The 17,790-nt window shown below is 33.1% G+C and overlaps 1 protein-coding gene and 2 pseudogenes across 1 annotated transcript; 2 read left to right on the forward strand and 1 right to left on the reverse strand.

Annotated features, from left to right (window-relative positions):
* Positions 1-393: 393 nt before the first annotated feature.
* LOC140971805 (RNA-binding KH domain-containing protein PEPPER-like) lies at positions 394-5,555 on the reverse strand. The gene is made up of 7 exons (XM_073434306.1): positions 5,473-5,555; positions 4,188-4,621; positions 2,360-2,618; positions 1,756-1,904; positions 1,433-1,684; positions 1,126-1,320; positions 394-833 (listed from the first exon to the last, which is right to left on the reverse strand). Exons 2-7 carry the CDS (start codon positions 4,542-4,544, stop codon positions 657-659), a joined length of 1,389 nt encoding a protein of 462 aa, XP_073290407.1. The 5' UTR covers positions 4,545-4,621; positions 5,473-5,555; the 3' UTR covers positions 394-656.
* A 3,927-nt stretch (positions 5,556-9,482) lies between these two features.
* Positions 9,483-14,389, forward strand: LOC140958570 (subtilisin-like protease SBT2.5; annotated as a pseudogene).
* Positions 14,390-15,267: 878 nt separating this feature from the next.
* Positions 15,268-17,790, forward strand: part of LOC140958578 (subtilisin-like protease SBT2.5) — a 4,920-nt pseudogene continuing 2,397 nt past the window's right edge.

Here is a 17,790-nt window from a genome sequence, read left to right on the forward strand (position 1 = left end):
GTGCAAGCTACTGGTAAGAATCTCGGTCAAAATTATCTTGATTTGGCCGGACTCGAATTCGAGTTGTACATTCTTCGCTCAATTTCGGCTTTTAACTATTTATACTCAAATAACTCGAGAGTTGAGTTGATTGAATTATGTTAATTTTCAAGCTCGATGTCAAGTTCTATTGTTCTACAAATATTTAGGAGCTTTTCAAGCTCGTTTTGAATATGAGCAGTAGTAACGCGATATTCTCACAAGTCAAACTCGAACTTGAAATGTAATATTCGATCAAGTTTGAGTTTACAAAATTTAAATCCAGTCGAACTTGAGTGGTATAAAACTAGAGCTCAACTCAACTCACTTATTTGCACCCTCACCCTAGCCCAATTTTTGAAGTTGCAAAAAGCATTATATAAAGTAAACCCATATAGCAAACTACAAGTAACAACTATTCTCTTTATCCATGTTCGATCCTGCTTTACATTTTAGAGGTGGCATAGATAGAATATCTGAAAGGACAACTTAACGAACTCACGCTCGAGCTGAGCAAATCATAAAATAAAGCAATCTCAACCTCCAACACAAAGATCCGCAGCAGGAGTATGGTGATTATGCAAAAGACGAGGAAGAGTACGAGCTTTCGCCTAATTGAGACCACTCGAGCTAACACATCACATCCTGTAGCTACTATAACCACCAACACCTGATGATCCATAGCTAGAATAAGGTTGCCCAGTTAACGATGACGAGTAAGAACTGCTACCTAACTGAGAGTAGGAATGTCGTAAACTGGATTCAAGCTTGCCATAGCTCCCCGGAAGTTGCTCTCGGTGACCACTAGTGAAGTCCTGCATAACATAAGGTAACGTTGATATTAATCTCTAATTCAACCTCTATTTTATCTTTAGTCATATTAAGCATGGAGGCCATTTGTATAAACAGTAATTTCCTTTTGTTACTGTTTTATTACTTCAACGCAATATTCAAACCAGATTGTTATCAAACATCACTATTCATTAACATCAACTTGGTTTCTGATCCCTAATTTGGTCCATGAACTTGAAGGCTGAATCACCCCTGAGTTTATGATGATGATCAGAGAAATAAGAAAGGCAACAAAGGAAATGAAGAGACACTCACCTGAATAAGTTGCTGGGCTACTTGAACTTGTGAAGAGGTGCCTTTTATCTCCACGGTGATTTCATCAGGCAATCCCCTACTCTCTTGCACAGTAAGAATGGCACCACTAGTGCGTCTAATGTAATCAATATTTGCTCCCTGAACTCCAATTATATCCTCTGCATAAGCAAGTGGTACTTGCATTGTCTGTGCAACCTGTGACAAGGAATCAACGTGGTATAGTTAGAGGGAGAAATAGTGCAAGAAATAGCGTACAAATGCTAAAATTAAATAAACAGAAGTAATATTCACAAGTCCATGTGCAAACCTGAGTAACAATAGGTCCACCAGAATGTCCTATTGCTGAAGAACGATTTCCAAGTCCATGATCTGCTCCATACACTGAAAGTCTGGACGCATTCAAACGGGATTCCAGTTGGCTTTCACGGTCAAGGAAGAGTGAATCCCGCTTTAGAGAAACAGAGTAATCGGAGCCTAGTGTCGTTTGTGGGGTAGAATGCAGTGACGTCTTCTCAGTCCAAGCTTCTACTTGTCGTTCCTGAGTCGCTGGAGCATTATACTGCAAAAGAAGCAACATTCTCACTATAGTCTCATGATCGCAAGAAACCACAAAACCTACCAGGAACTTACACTCTTCTCAAATAAAGGAAGAACTGTGTGATCCACCAAAAACTTTCTCAAATGACCCACCACAGCTTCCAAGCCTTTCAGGACTTTGACAGCTTCTCCTTGTAAATCAACAACCCTTTCTTCGGAACCAGCATAAACAGGCAATTCATCTGCAATCGACAAAAAATATAGAGTACCATGTCATTCATCACAAAGTGGAAGATTTTCTGGAGTTGATCATAAGAAAATGATTATAGAGCCAAGACAAATATAACTGGGATATAGATTTTCCAGTTGAGATCAAATTATCCTTCCAAGGAAAAAAATTATTTTATTTTTTTTTATCTGATTATGTCCATGACATCAATATCTATAATTGACCAATTATGGCTGTGTATGTCATGCATGTCTTTAAACCGTTACGCGCTCATAAAACGGAGTGCAAGGAAAGAATATTTCCTATCATAAAGCTTAAGGGATCCGAAGTAATAGTTGTAGAATCAAGAGGAGTGCATTGTGGATGCAATCCTTGAGAGCAATCAGAGTCCAGAGACTGTTTGGGAAGCTTAATAAGAAAAATCATTAAAGCAACAGGAATAAACGTAAAAAAACTAAGTCACAATACCACTAGAAAGCACCCGGATAGTAGCACCAGTGCTTTCTTGGATAGACTTGATGACAGAGCCTTGCTTTCCTATTAAACTAATGGCCTGTGTCGATGCCACCAACAAACGAAACGAACAAAATGCAGCACCAGTAGAACCAAGGGCTTTTCCATCACCATCATCCTCAAGTAATCCGTTGACACGTTTGAAGATTCTTATTATGGCATCCATAGCTGGCGGCACTCCTGCTTCTGGTTCTTCCTTCCCAGATATCAAAACCTGAAAAACATGATACCAAATCCATAGTCAGTTAGGTTGGTAAAATAAACTAAAACCAACAATGATAGAGTGGAGTTGTTTTCAATTATAGAAACTAGAATAATAAGAGGGAAAAGAAACCTCGAAAAAGAACACTAATAACAGACCACCAAACTGGCCAAACAAGCAGAGTGCATTCATTCACCAAATAATTCACAAATCACAACAACAGAATTTTATTATAATGGGCGGAATAAGTAACTGATAGGTCAACATGAATACTTATTATCAGGTAAAGCTTGAATTAAAGGCAAAGACAAGTAACTAAGATTACCATATTTGCATACTGATACAAAAGAAGCACCAAAAGAAAAGTTCCTTTCTGTTTCTTCATCTGAAGAATTTTTCTTGCTACAGTTTGTTAAATCTACAAAATCACTGTGCTTTTACGACCCGCACAACATGAATAAATAAGAAGTTAAAATGACTAGAGAAATAACAAGCATTCCTGTATAATCAACTGTCTTAGAAGATAAAACTGGTAAAACATGATAATTTTAAACACATTTCGCGATGCTTCAAACATATAGAAATGTATATTTCTATCAGCAGGATTCAGAAAAAGTAACATTTGATTTCATTAAAAATAAAAAATTTAAAATAAACTGTAAAAGACCACTAGACAGGGAATAAAATACTAGGTTAATCAAGAATGAAAGGAAATAAACCAGCATGGAAAATATTATTCAAAAACAAAAATGGAACACATTTTTTTGTTATCTATGTTGACAGGAAAAAATAAGATCTCACATTTCAAACAGCTCGTGCACATTATAAATGAAAGCACTTGCACATTATAAATGAAAGCACTCGGACGATAATGAGACATCTATCAATAATAGAGAAATTTATATTTTTGCAGCTATTAATTCCTCGCATCGAACACCTGTTTGCCATGGATATTGTCATGTAGAGAGACCATGAATAATGTCACTTGCATATTTCATCAAACACTTCATTAGTTATACCACTAGAGTAACCCCTTCACAGAATCAAAAGTATCTTCAGAATGTCACAAAGGACAAGTTACAGCTTCACTAAACGAAGCTCTTAAGCGGATCTTTACAATTATGTAGGTCAGCTCTTAGCTACTACTAATTATTGTTCACGCCCCCTTCTCCTGAAGTTTGTCATATGTAATTTGCAGAACACGATCAAAATAAGATTGAAAACAGTGGAGAGATTACATTAAATGCACATTGCAGCCTTAAAAGAATTTCAGACTCATAGCACGAAAACTACTGTCGCAAGGGAACTAAATCTCCCAACCACCAAAAGTAGTGCCAATCATAATGTCCAGATTTCTTTGAAACACTAAAAATCTTATAAAGAAATGAAATTATCCTCAAATTACTACAAGAAGCAGAAAAGAAATGAAATGATCCACAAATGATCCCCATGGATCAGAAAAGGCCCCAAATTTACCGATTCACAAAACCAATAGAGACAAAAACCCAGTATGCCAAAAAATGACTGCATTCACGTTTATTTCAGCGTGCGAGTACAGAGAGGGAGTTGAAAGAACATTACAATGCGATCGGGAGAGGTGGCAGGTCCATCGAGAACACGAATTCTAGCTCGCGTATCCTCAACGAGCTTCTTAATGATATCTCCTTTCCGCCCAATAATACCGCCCACCTTCAGCACTGGCACCACTACCCTAAATACCGAATAACCCGGCCATCCAGGCCACTTCGCCTTCAATTCGGCTAATTCCTTCTCCTTTTCATCCAATCCCGGACCTTCCACGGCATCCGTTGCCTCAGTTGAAGCGTCTTCCTCACCATCAAAGTTTTCGGTTTCTTCTTCGACTGTAAGCTCCTCTAAGTTTTCAGCCGCTTCTTCGGTGGCAGCGCCGTTGATTGCTGTCGATTGACTGGAAGCCATTCTGAGACGGTTAGGGTTTTGAAGGTGAACTGGCGGCCGGAAATTGGGTTTTAATATGCAGCGGAAATGGCAGACCTCTTTATTGACATGCGATTAGTATATATATTGCTCTTAAAAAAAATAAGTTCATATATATTAAAATTGCTATTGTTTTCAATTAGTTATATTTTCGCATTTTCAAATATATATATATAAATAAATGATTTTTTTATAGAAAAGAGTACCCTATAAAAAGTTTTGATCTATTTTTGAATTTTTATGCTAAAATATTATAATATGATTTTGGGTTTATGAAATTTGATGATATTGTATATATAAATAATATTATGATTATTAAAATATTTGAGTAGGATATGAATTATTATTGAATAAACAATAATATGTTTGGTTTGATTGATTAAATTTGAGATAAAACGATAAAATTATATTTTTTTATTTTTAAAATAATTAATGAAAATGAAGACAATATTGTAATTTGGTATTTAATAATTTGATTGCGTACGATAAATAGCTAATAATTTATCTGATAAATAATCTATACATAAAATTACAATCATAAAATTACCAAAAATGCCCCTCTACCATTGTTATTTTTGTTTCCCTCTCAATGTAAAAGACGGTTTTTTTCATGTGACCAAAATTTGCTCATATATATAAGACCTATTTTTTAAAAAAAAATTATAAGTGTGATAAAATTTTACCCGTTGAAATAAAATGAAGATAGTAACATAGGATCTCATCTACCGTAAAACACTTGAGCAGTTAGTTATCTCTCAAACAGAACACTCACGAAATAAGGATATGATTGTTCTCTCTTCTTCCACTCTCAAGAAAACTCAACCTCATTGTCTGTTTTTTTTTTCTTCCACTTCCAAGAAAACTCAACCCCACATACAAGAGGTGAAGAACATATGGAAGAAAAACCCACCTCCAGCTCGATCGTTGCAGAGCGTCTTCTACTTCAAAGAAAAAACCACCTCCACCTACATCATAAATACGCAACCAGTTCTCCTACATATATACAATTGTTCAATTTCTTTCGAAGGAAAAACCCGCCCAATTCGTTACTAGAATTCAGTTTGTGCTTAAATTTTAAATGACAAATAAACGGATGAAACAATTAATTGAAAAATATCAGCAACCGACATGAATTAAATAAGAAAATATGGCTTTGTTAAAGAGTTTCTTACCTGAATGACACTTGCGATAATAGGATCTGCTTGTATTCTGTGATGATTTGTGCAGGTTTTTCTACGAAAGAATTGCAAAAATTGTCTGTAGGAGCCTTTATGCTATGGATGGCGGCGGCTTTTTCTTCGAAGTGAAAGATGCACTGCTGGAGGTGGGTTTTTCTAATCGGGGTAGAGTTTTCCGGGAGGAGATCAGAACAACCATGCTTATTTTGTGTGTTTTATTTGAAAGGTTAATGTTCAATAATTATAGAGTGTTCAACTTAAATAATAACTATCTATTTTGCACATGCGTGTGTACTGTTTTTTTTATAATTATCAATGAGCTAAAGTGAAATTTAACAAATTATCAAAAGACTAAATTGCTATGTGAATTGTTGTAATAAAAAAAATAAAAACAAAAGTGTTTGTTGAAAATTAAAAAAATAAAAACAAAAACGTAATATTGGTATCACATAAAAGCAAAATTAGAAGAATCAAAAACAGACCTAGACATCATTTTTGTCACTATTACAGAGATTTTTAATAATAGTAATAGATATATAGTAAAAAAGAACATGAGATTCAATAAGATTATTTTTTATAACTATAAAATGTGAAAATTCAAGTGCACTCTATTACACTACATACATGCATAAACAAATAACAATCGAATAAATGAAATTTTACATTTTAAAACGATAAGGTCTAATGAAAAAAATAATATTTTCCCTTTTTCCTGAAAAAAAAAATCAAGTTCAAGAACAAATTGTATGAATTAAAATTAACATGTGAAAAACAATTTTGGAATTAGGATAAAAAATTCACCAAAAAATAGTTATTATTCGAGTTTTTTGCTTTATCAATGTATAACTAATAATAACTATCCCCGAACATGAACATCAGATGGAAAATTTATGAAAAGCTCTTATCATTGATTTTGAGTTTGAATATGATATATATTAATTTTTGGAGAATACGAATAAAAAGAATTTGATATTTAAGTGTAAAAAAACCGCTTAGACACTGCTTGTATTTTTTAGAACATTCCTTTTGGCTAAGTATGCCAAATTTTATACGCAATAGATAAAAGAGCGAAAATTAGAATAGTTGAATTTTTTTGGTAGTTCATTTATTATCGAAAATAATTCACGTGTAGCATAAATTGTGATTATGTAAATTCAATGATTTTAATTTAAGAAGTGTTTTCTCCCTATGTAAGTATAATATATAAATTCACATATTTTTTTTGACTCATAGTTGTCTTGGATTTGATCACCTATTCACTTGAAAGTAGGGATATTTCATTTCTGAAGTCTTTAGATTTTTTTTTTTAAAAATAATATATCGGAGAAATTAAATCAAGTTTGGAGATTTCACCGAGCGACTATTTGATTCGTATTATAAATTATTAAATTCAGACTGAATCCGAATATATTTAAATATCTCTTAAACTTAATATTAATTCAAGTTAATCACTCATATATTCTTAAATTGATTGATAAATATTTTGTTTTTATTAAGAAAATATATATGAAGTGTATTCATATACTATTAGGAAATATCCAACCCTACTTCATAATCAAGCAAGGTTGCACTCGAAGTTGGGGATGGTGAACACGTAGCAATATTATATTATTAATAATTCTAATTAGTTGTGTATTTAATGAATTAGGTTTGAGTAGGTCTCTTGTGAGACAGTCTCACGAATATTTATTTGTGAGACGGGTCAATCCTACCGATATTCACAATAAAAGTAATACTATTACCATAAAAAGTAATGTTTTTTCATGAACGACCCAAATAAGAGATTCGTCTCACAAAATATGATCCGTGAGACCGTCTCAAAAAAGTTTTTGTCAATAAGGTTTTTAATAATTGTTATTAAATTGTTTTATTATTACATTACCTGTCGTTTCAATGTTATAATTTTTTTAATTAATTATCTATTAAATGGATGATTAAATTTGTATTTGTGTCATGGTGTTTAATATGAATGTATTACGTTAATTTTTCTAATTAATTGTAATAAGTTATTTATGTTTGGTATATAATTCACTATAACAATTATTTGATATAAAGTAAATACAATCAAACCAATTTATTAATAACTCAAACTAAATAATTTGTTTAATTTTTATTTATTTCATGAACAATTATGATATCATTTTTATTAATCTTGTTAATTTAATTAAAATCATTTTTATAAATTTATTATTTTATTTGGTCTAATTAGGTTTTATTAATTTTTTCTAAGTATAAAATTAATTTTATATAATTTAAGCGCAATATTTTCTTATATTTAATATATCTATAGACAAAAAAAATTATGGAAAAATATAATTGTTGTAAATAAAATAAATGGAATGTTTTATTAAGGAAGAAAATGTTTCTTTTAGAGTTGAGTTTTGAGTCGATAGATTGAAGAAAGCGTAAAAATTGTATTATTTTGAAATTGAAGACATAAAAAAAAAATCTTATATTGAATCCAATCAAATGAATTGATTTCCAATTTATATTTTTTGACGGTGGATTCTAATGATTCTGTGGCCCACATAAAAGTTGACGATGCCTGAGTTGTAGGAACAAAGATTGAATGAAATTTAGAATTTACGTTGTATTCATTCATGGGATTTTCTTTTTAATGATTCTGGCGAGTTGAGATACATTTCATTTAATATTTATACTTCCAAGTTCTTCACGAGTTTAAGTTCAGTATTTTTTTTATCACGTTTTTTCTTCTTTTACTCGGGGTTTTTTTTTGGCCCTGAGATAATGACCCCCTCTGTCTGGTAACACAATATATTCAATTCCTCCATTAAAATATATATTTTTTCCTTGAAATAATATTAATAATATAAAAATATTTTTCAAATTGCTTTTTGATATATAATATAATAGTATGACCACCAAAGGTAAAGGGAAATGCGAAAAGAGAAGTGGAAGGGTCAAAATAAAGCACAGTTCTTGATAAAAATAGCTCAATGGTATGATGAGGACTTCTGTCCTCCATCTTCGGTCCTTTCTGGTGTCCCCATATTAAATCCATTTCACCCAACCTGTTCAACCGTAATTACTCCACTCACTCCTTCACATTTCACTATTTCACGACAAAAAAAATAAAAAAAATTATCCCATTTCAGTTCTTTCTAGTGCCGCTGAGAAAAAAATAGACTTGAGAGGTAGCTGCTGGGTTGCCGCATTTTCTTGATGTTCATGTCTTTTTGTTGGGGAATATAGAATTTTTTGTGGGAATGCTGCTTGGTGAAAAATGGGAGTGATAATGCAGTAGTTTGTGCAGCATTTTAGAGTTCTATTCTTTTCTTGGATCAATGTGAGTAAAGATCTCAACTTTTTCATCTCTTTGTTATTTATGTTGTTTCTGTGCTGGTATTGATCGTTTTGATTCGTTGCTTGCTCTCACCGCTTTCTTTTGATATAATTGTACAGGGTGTTGTTGTAATTAGTCGTTTTGTAGGTGATTAGTCACATGGAGAAAATGTGGGTGAGAGAGAAGAAGAAGATAAAAAGCAATAAAAGGAGAAAGTGAGGTATATAGCTCAAGTTCTTAGTTATTTACTTATCCGCTGCCTACCTGTATGACACTTTCGTCTTCTTTAATTTATAACATGTGAGATCTCACCACTGTGAGGTGCATAGATTATTTTCTTGATTCAATTTGATTTAGTAAATAAACCCTTGGGTGCGAAGTTGGCAGAAATACTTAGACAAGTATAGAGGTAAGTGCGAAGTTGACCCCAAAACAAAGATGGACTTTTGTAATGGAAAGATTGTTGGAGCTCAACATTTTGCTGAAGCAGCAAAAGTAGCTGGTGCATTTAATCCAGATATTGATTATGATTCTCCCTATGATGGTGATGGACATGGAAGGTCTGAGTTATTATTCTTTGATGATGTCAAATTCATCGAGATCAGTGTTCTAAAATTCGGTCTAGTCCCCTCCTAGACGCCGGCCGGCAGCACCAAAAAAGTGCTAGTCGGCCAGCCTAGGCGTCAAGTAGGATTATTATTTTTTTGGGCTTTGAATTTAAATTAAAACCCAATTTAAAAAAAATTGAAAAATAATATTTTTATAGGCCCTAAACAAAAGTCCAACAAGAAAATGTGATTTGTTGATTTGCCCTGAAATACCTAACTTCATCTTATTATGTTAATACCGTGTAATCAGCCTAGCGGTCTCTAGACCCACCTAGGCGTTGGTCTGCGCCCGACTAACGAATAATCATGCAGTTGTTGAAGTTTTTGTTCTTCTTCCCTAAATCACCTGTGTTCTTGCTGGGGTTTAGGTGGACCTGTTTGGAGTAGACTTGCAAATTTGCATTATTATCTATCAAACTCATGTTGAACAATTCAGTCAAGTGTCAGTATTGGGACATTCAGTCAATTGTGGAAGGTTTTTAATTGCAGTTGAACAATTTGACATGTGGATTTGACCAGGAACCGTTGAACTTATAAACTAGACAGTACTGTAAAAATAATTTATGGCTAGACTCAACTATTCCTCATCCTTGGTCAAAATGAAATACTGTAACTTGTATTTATTGTTTTTCCCAGTATCTATGCTGGCTCTCTGCTGTATCAGGTTCCTTTGTTTTTTTCTATTTTTTTCCCATAGAGTCACCAATTGAACTCTATGTTCCCTGTTTTTCATCCTTTTTTGTCATTTTTATATGTTGTTTTGACAATGGTGTATAGTATTATGTTTACGTGCACATTTCGAGAAAGATGGCATAATAGCATACTTGTGTGTTTGTTTCTGGTCGTTAATTTTCTGCACATAGACGAAAATGATATTTTGGAGAGCGATTGTTTGTTTCCCTACTTAGTCCGGAGTGATATTTTTTTTTAAATATGATATTCCTTATCATTTTACTGAAATATTTGAAAGTTGATTCAATGTTTTTTCCAGTCATACAGCTGCTATCGCAGCTGGAAATAATGGGATTCCTGTGAGGATGCATGGATTTGAATTTGGAAAGGCGAGTGGAATGGCACCACGTGCAAGGTAGGTTCTAATGGTATTTAGCTGCAATTTTGGGAACTAACCCTAACATAATTCTCCTCATTTAAAATTTACGATCCTGCAGTTCACATGATTTTACTTGTGTAGAATTGTTGTACAGAATATTTGGTGGATTTGTAGCTGATGTGATTGCTGCCATTGATCAGGTAGTCCAAATATTTGTCAGGACTCGGGATGTGTAAATATCAGACAGACTATAGAAACAATGAAAGAATCATATGAGGGATGCTTATGTTGTATATTTACAAGTGATTCAGAACTCTGACATGAAGTGGTCCATTTTGATAGGCAGTTCATGATGGCGTGGACATTCTGAATCTCTCGGTTGGCCCTAACAGTCCTCAAACTACCATAAAAACTACATTCTTAAATCCTTTTGATGCCACCCTTCTTTCGGCTGTGAAAGCTGGAGTTTTTGTCATACAAGCTGCTGGAAATGGCGGCCCCTTTCCCAAAACATTGCTTTCTTACAGCCCGTGGATAGCAACTGTAGCTGCTGCGATCGATGATCGAAGATATAAAAACCATCTTACTTTGGGGAATGGGAATATCTTGGCTGGAATTTGCTTGTCCCGTAAGTTCACGCAACCCAATATATGCTAGGGTTACTTTTCAATTACGGAACGAGCTTTCCATTTTCAGCCTAATGAGGGGAGTAAGAAGCAGCAAGATATCGGAAGGAGAAACAAAGTGGTAAAACGTGAGCAACTTTGAAGATGCAACTTCAATTCAGTTTTCAAGGTTTCTGGTTGAAGAGAGTAGAGAAAATTTCATCCCTCATTTCTTGCATTTCGAACATTTACAAAAATCAGTTTTTACTCAAGTGTGGATGGCCCTCGTATATTTTTCATCACGAAGAATTCTGGCTCGTTTATTTAATGTTACTTTTGCATGAAATTATCATCAAACTTGACTCAATGTTAACCATCGTACTATCTATCATCCATTGATTTAAGTGTCGTTCAAGTGATTATTGCCGGTTTCTATCAATCTATTTATTTATTTTGGATGTTTTTGTTCCCCTGCTACTTTAGCTGCAACGCCCGCAAATAAGACATTCACCTTGGTTGCTGCTAATGATGTGATGCTAGATTCATCAGTCGCAAAGTATAGTCCTTCAGATTGCCAGCGGCCTGAACTACTGAACAGAAATTTAGTGCAGGGGAAGATTCTTCTCTGTGGATATTCTTTCAATTTTGTTGTTGGCACTGCTTCAATCGAGAGAGTTTCCGAGACAGCAAAGAGTCTTGGAGCAGTTGGATTTGTGCTAGCAGTCGAAAATGCCTCTGCTGAGACAAAATTTGATCCTGTTCCACTTGGACACCCTGGGATCCTCATTAACGATATTAGCAAGTCAATGGTAACTATTACTATTTTCTCATCTTCTCACTTATTGTATTAGCTAAGCCTTCGGGAAAGCAAAAGCTTTCTTTTCAGCTTGATTTAAATTTTTGAATTGCGAATCGATATTTTAAATATCCTTGCACCTTCAATAAAATTATTGAGTTTGCCCACAAAATTTGTCATTTCGGCTTCAAATCGACTTTGCTCTTGGTTCTCATTCGTGATACTCATTCTTGGATGATAATATCTTATAGGAGCTTATAGACTACTATAATGTCTCCACGTCAAGAGATTGAACAGGGCGAGTGACAAGCTTTAAGGCAGTAGGAAGCATTGGAGAAGGGCTGGAGAAGCATTGGAGAAGGGCTGGAGCATATACTTCACAAATCCGCCCCACAAGTAGCATTGTTCTCTTCTCGAGGACCCAACATCAAAGATTAGNGAAATTTAGTGCAGGGGAAGATTCTTCTCTGTGGATATTCTTTTAATTTTGTTGTTGGCACTGCTTCAATCGAGAGAGTTTTCGAGACAGCAAAGAGTCTTGGAGCAGTTGGATTTGTGCTATCAGTCGAAAATGCCTCTCCTGGGACACAATTTGATCCTGTTCCACTTGGACACCCTGGGATCCTCATTACCGATATTAGCAAGATAATGGTAACTATTACTATTTTCTCATCTTCTCACTTATTGTATTAGCTAAGCCTTCGGGAAAGCAAAAGCTTTCTTTTCAGCTTGATTTCAATTTTTGAATTGTGAATCGATATTGATAATTTAAATATTCCTGCACCTTCAATAACATTATTGAGTTTGCCCACAAAATTTGTCTTTTCGGCTTCAAATCGTCTTTGCTCTTGGTTCTCATTCGTGATACTCATTCTTGGATGATCATATCTTATAGGAGCTTATAGACTACTATAATGTCTCCACGTCAAGAGATTGGACAGGGCGAGTGACAAGCTTTAAGGCAGTAGGAAGCATTGGAGAAGGGCAGAAGCCTATACTTCACAAATCCGCCCCACAGTAGCATTGTTCTCTTCTCGAGGACCCAACATCAAAGATTACAGTTTTCAAGATGCAGATCTCCTAAAACCAGATATTCTAGCTCCCGGATCTCTGATTTGGGCGGCTTGGGCACCTAATGGAACAGATGAGCCAAATTACATCAGTAAAGTTTTTAGGATACCTTGTTACATATTTTACCTTCATTTACCAAAATCATCCAAAGGTATTCTGAGTTTAGAATATACTTTTTTATTTCTAACACGTTTTTTCATTTAAGCAGATGAAGGATTTGCAATGATATCCGGAACGAGCATGGCTGCCCCTCATATAGCAGGAATCGCTGCTCTTTTGAAGCAGAACCACCCTCACTGGAGTCCTGCCGCAATAAAATCAGCCTTGATGACTACAGCGACGACCATTGACAGAGCGGAGAGACCCTTAGAAGCCCTACAATATTCTGGATCTGAAACTATATCTTTTGTCGCTGCAACGCCTTTTGATTATGGAGGTGGCCATGTTAATCCCCGAGGAGCTTTAAATCCTGGACTGATCTTTGACGCAGGTAAGCAACGTGCTTCCTCTTCACCCATTTTATCGATCAAAAGAGATCAGGTAGTTGAACTATCTTGTTCTAGTTAAAATGAGCTTTCATTCGTTGAACGGGAGTCAAAATTCATTTTTACCCAAGTCTTTGATAGTGCTTAGCTATGCTCAACCAAGGGTTGCTGGACAGTTTGTTTGCTGATAATCGTTTCGTAAAGAGGCTGTCATCTTTTAAAATTCTGCTCACCTCAGTTTCGAATCTAGGATACGAGGACTACCCTGGCTTCTTATGCGCCACATGGTATCGACAAGCATGAAATCACCAACTACACTCATACCCCCTGCAACTACACTCTCAACCATCCATCAAATCTCAACTCACCCTCAATCATGATATCCCATCTGGTGGGAACTCAAACGGTTACACGTACTGTTACAAATGTCGCTGGTGAAGAAACATACATGATCACCGCAAGAATGGCTCCAGCAGTAGCCATCGAAACATGGCCTCCAGCAATGACTCTTAGACCTGGTACATCCCGGAAATTCTGTGTCACTCTTTCAGTTCGATCAGTAACAGGAACATACAGCTTTGGCGAGGTTTGGCTCAAAGGGAGTAGAGGGCATAAAGTCAGAATCCCGGTGGTGGCGATGGGATTCTACCGATAGATTTTTGTTTTGAGGCCAAGTGATTTGTAAAGTACCAAAAGATTATTATGTAAGAGGTGATAATTAGCAGTGTTCTAAAAAGCCCACCTCTCTTGAGCGCGCTTAAACTTGAAGCTCGGCAAAAACGCCCCACTTCGAAGAAAACGGGAAAAAGCGGTCAAACTCGAATTAAACATAATTAAGGTGTTTAATTAAGCGTGCTTAAGCACAATTAATCGTATCTATTTATTTTAAAATTTTTTGTATTTTGAAGGTATGTCTTTTTATTTTAAAATAATAAATTAGGTTTATAATTTAGATGTTTGTTTTTAATTTTAATTATGATTAAGCGTGTCTGATAATGATTTGACAAATATTTAACATTTTTAATCTGTTCTAGTTGCAAAAACAAATAAAGATTGTAATTTTGATATTTTTATGATTTTATAAATATGAGAATTAATGCATCATACTTAAATTTATCATATTTATGTATTATTTTATCTATTTATTGGTTTGAGATAATTACAATTACACTAAAGATAAAAAACGTTTTTTCACGCTTAAGTCTGTGCTAATCTCACTTAAGCTTGAAAAGCTTGGAGCTTGACATCCACGCTTCGGGAACGCTTCACGCTTTTTAGAACCTTGATAATTAGAATGAGGGGGGAGTTTGTGATTTCTTCTTATGTTATATCGTAACATTCAGGCACCGTTTGATGTGATGAATGAAAAGTTTATATATAGATATTTGTTTTATTTGACGTTTCACTCAAATTCTATAAAATTGTATTATTGGTTTGTTATGGTAAATCTAAAAAACTAATAGATTCAAATATTGATTAATTATTTTTGAGTCTATCGTTCTTCGTTTTTTAAATACTTTCTCAAATCAAATGACTGGATTTATAAATCATAATTATATATATTATGTATTGATTCAACATATTTATATATTATTACATCATTATTCATGTCCTGTGTCACTGATGAAAAAGTTTGATTTGAATAATCACTCAAAGCTGGATTGACTAACCTTATTTATTTTCTGAAGACAATTAAATCATTTATAAGCTTTGAGATATTAGGATAGTTTTTGTTGTTTCTTTGGTTAATTATAAATATTGCTTGAATGCTCTTAAAAAATAAATTAATATAATTTTACCTTTTAAAAATATATATAATACTATTGAGTAGGTCTCTTGTGAGACGGGTCAATTCTATCGATTTTCGCAATAAAAAGTATTACTCTTAGCATAAAAAGTAATATTTTTCATGGATGACCCAAATAAGATATCCGTCTCACAAAATACGACCCGTGAGACCGTCTCACACAAGTTTTTGCCAATACGCTATTTTAGTAGTCTATAAAAAATATTACCGCGAATGTTTTTAACATACTTTCAAAAAACTATAAGGTTATTTTAAAATCTGACCAGTTTTTTAGTAAAGCTACAAATTAAGCCTTCAGTGATCACTTAAAAAACAATTTTCTGATTTGTGTTACCTTCTGATTAATTTAAAAATCTCAAAGTTGGTTTTATGGCGATTTTGATCATGATATTTTGGTAAATAAAATTAAAATATTTGTACACTCTTACCAGAATAATTTTGAAGAGGGAAATAAATATGTTATCCAATTCAAAATTTTATTTTTATTTTCAAACACCATCCACTTTTTATTTTTCTCATTTATTCACAATTTATAAATTTAATCACTTTCTTTATAAATTATCTTTTTTGAAATCTCCCTAAATTTTGAAATATTAATTTGTAGTCGGTTTGTTCCCGGATAAAGTTATGTTATCCAAACTATATCTAATAAATGCCTTCCATTGAGCCAACTCAACTCCACTTTATTACACTTTTTTGCCNATATACATAGATATAAGAATTTTTAAATTCAATTTATTCACAATGATTTTTCATTACAAAAGCCAACTCAAAATAATAAAATTTAGGATTCATAATTATTTTAAATATGATATAAAAATAATATGCGGAGACTTTTTTTGACATTTTAGTTGCAAAATACAGTGATAAATGTATGTAGGTGCACTATTTCATTGTGGCAATTATAACTTTATTTAAATATCTTATTTCTCACTCAATGATTAAAATTTGTTTATTTCTTATTTTGATTATCGACAAATCCAATATTTCATTTAAATATTTTTGTTAATAATATTTACATGAGTTTTATTGTATATTTATCCAATTTGAAAGGGATAAATTATAATTCAATATATAATAATATTTGAAAACTGTAGAATGTTTCTAAATTTAAAAACCGAGTAACATATAAGGGATCAATTCAAAACTAAAAGCTGATGCAATATGTTTCTTCTAGCTTTACAATTGAATAATTTAGGATCGAGCATTTGTCGCTTTACCAAAAGCTATAATTGATGGTAACTATGCAAATCAAATCTTTAAATCATACAACATCTCAAGCGCATATCCATAGTGGACAATTATTGTACCAAACAATCTATCTCCTAATAATTANTTCTTCTAGCTTTACAATTGAATAATTTAGGATCGAGCATTTGTCGCTTTACCAAAAGCTATAATTGATGGTAACTATGCAAATCAAATCTTTAAATCATACAACATCTCAAGCGCATATCCATAGTGGACAATTATTGTACCAAACAATCTATCTCCTAATAATTACACTAATTGCAATCAATGAAAATCAAAGTCGCGATCTTGGCTCTGATACCAATTGTAGGCTCAAGCGTTTACTGTTTTATCAAAACCTATAGATTATGGTAACAGTGCAAATCAAATATTTTAAATAGTACAACATCTCAAGCACAACATTTCAATTACTCTACCCTACATGATCTATTGTACCCAACAATAAGTTTATCCAAATAATCTTTTACTATATCATATAAATTTATAAGACACTTGAGTAGAATATATACTTGATATTCTACATAAGTAGTAGAGAAAAAAAATCATTTTTCATTTAGTTCGAAAATTTATATTTCAAAATAAAAGAAAAATTAGAAAATTGGCAAAATTCTGAAACCCAAATTGAAAGTTGAATTAATACATTCATATTCATCATTAAATTTTACTATTTAATTTTAATAGATTTAACATGTTTATCCACTAAAAATATTGAAAGAATTGTTTATGCAATTTAATAAAAAANCTTCAAATATATTAATCTATTTATTATTGTATACAAAGTATAATAATTATTTGGTTAATTGATCACATTTAAGATTAGATGTTTGGAAAAAAATTCTAATATATCTTTAAAGACCAATAGAAGATGAAAAATTAAGAAAATGTAGAACACTACAGTGCATAAACTTTCGCTTTATACAACGACAATAGATAAGGTGAGACCAAGTGAGATACTTATATATATGATTCTCATTCAACTTAGCGCATTATAATATTTTTATTAACTGACTTTGTCCTTCGTTTTTAATTCACTAACTTTGTAGTGTGACTCATTCAAGCATTAACTTTTTAT

Source organism: Primulina huaijiensis, chromosome 2, assembly GCF_012295235.1.
Source record: "Primulina huaijiensis isolate GDHJ02 chromosome 2, ASM1229523v2, whole genome shotgun sequence".
Classification (NCBI taxonomy): domain Eukaryota; kingdom Viridiplantae; phylum Streptophyta; class Magnoliopsida; order Lamiales; family Gesneriaceae; genus Primulina; species Primulina huaijiensis.

Excerpts from the sequence above, each read along its gene's own strand:
- LOC140971805 (XM_073434306.1), bottom strand. The coding sequence starts at position 4,544 with ATGGCTTCCAGTCAATCGACAGCAATCAACGGCGCTGCCACCGAAGAA. Across the intron at positions 1,905-2,359 it reads TATCCGGGTGCTTTCTAGTG|ATGAATTGCCTGTTTATGCT; the intron begins GTATTGTGACTT and ends TGTCGATTGCAG. Across the intron at positions 1,321-1,432 it reads GTGGACCTATTGTTACTCAG|GTTGCACAGACAATGCAAGT; the intron begins GTTTGCACATGG and ends TCCTTGTCACAG.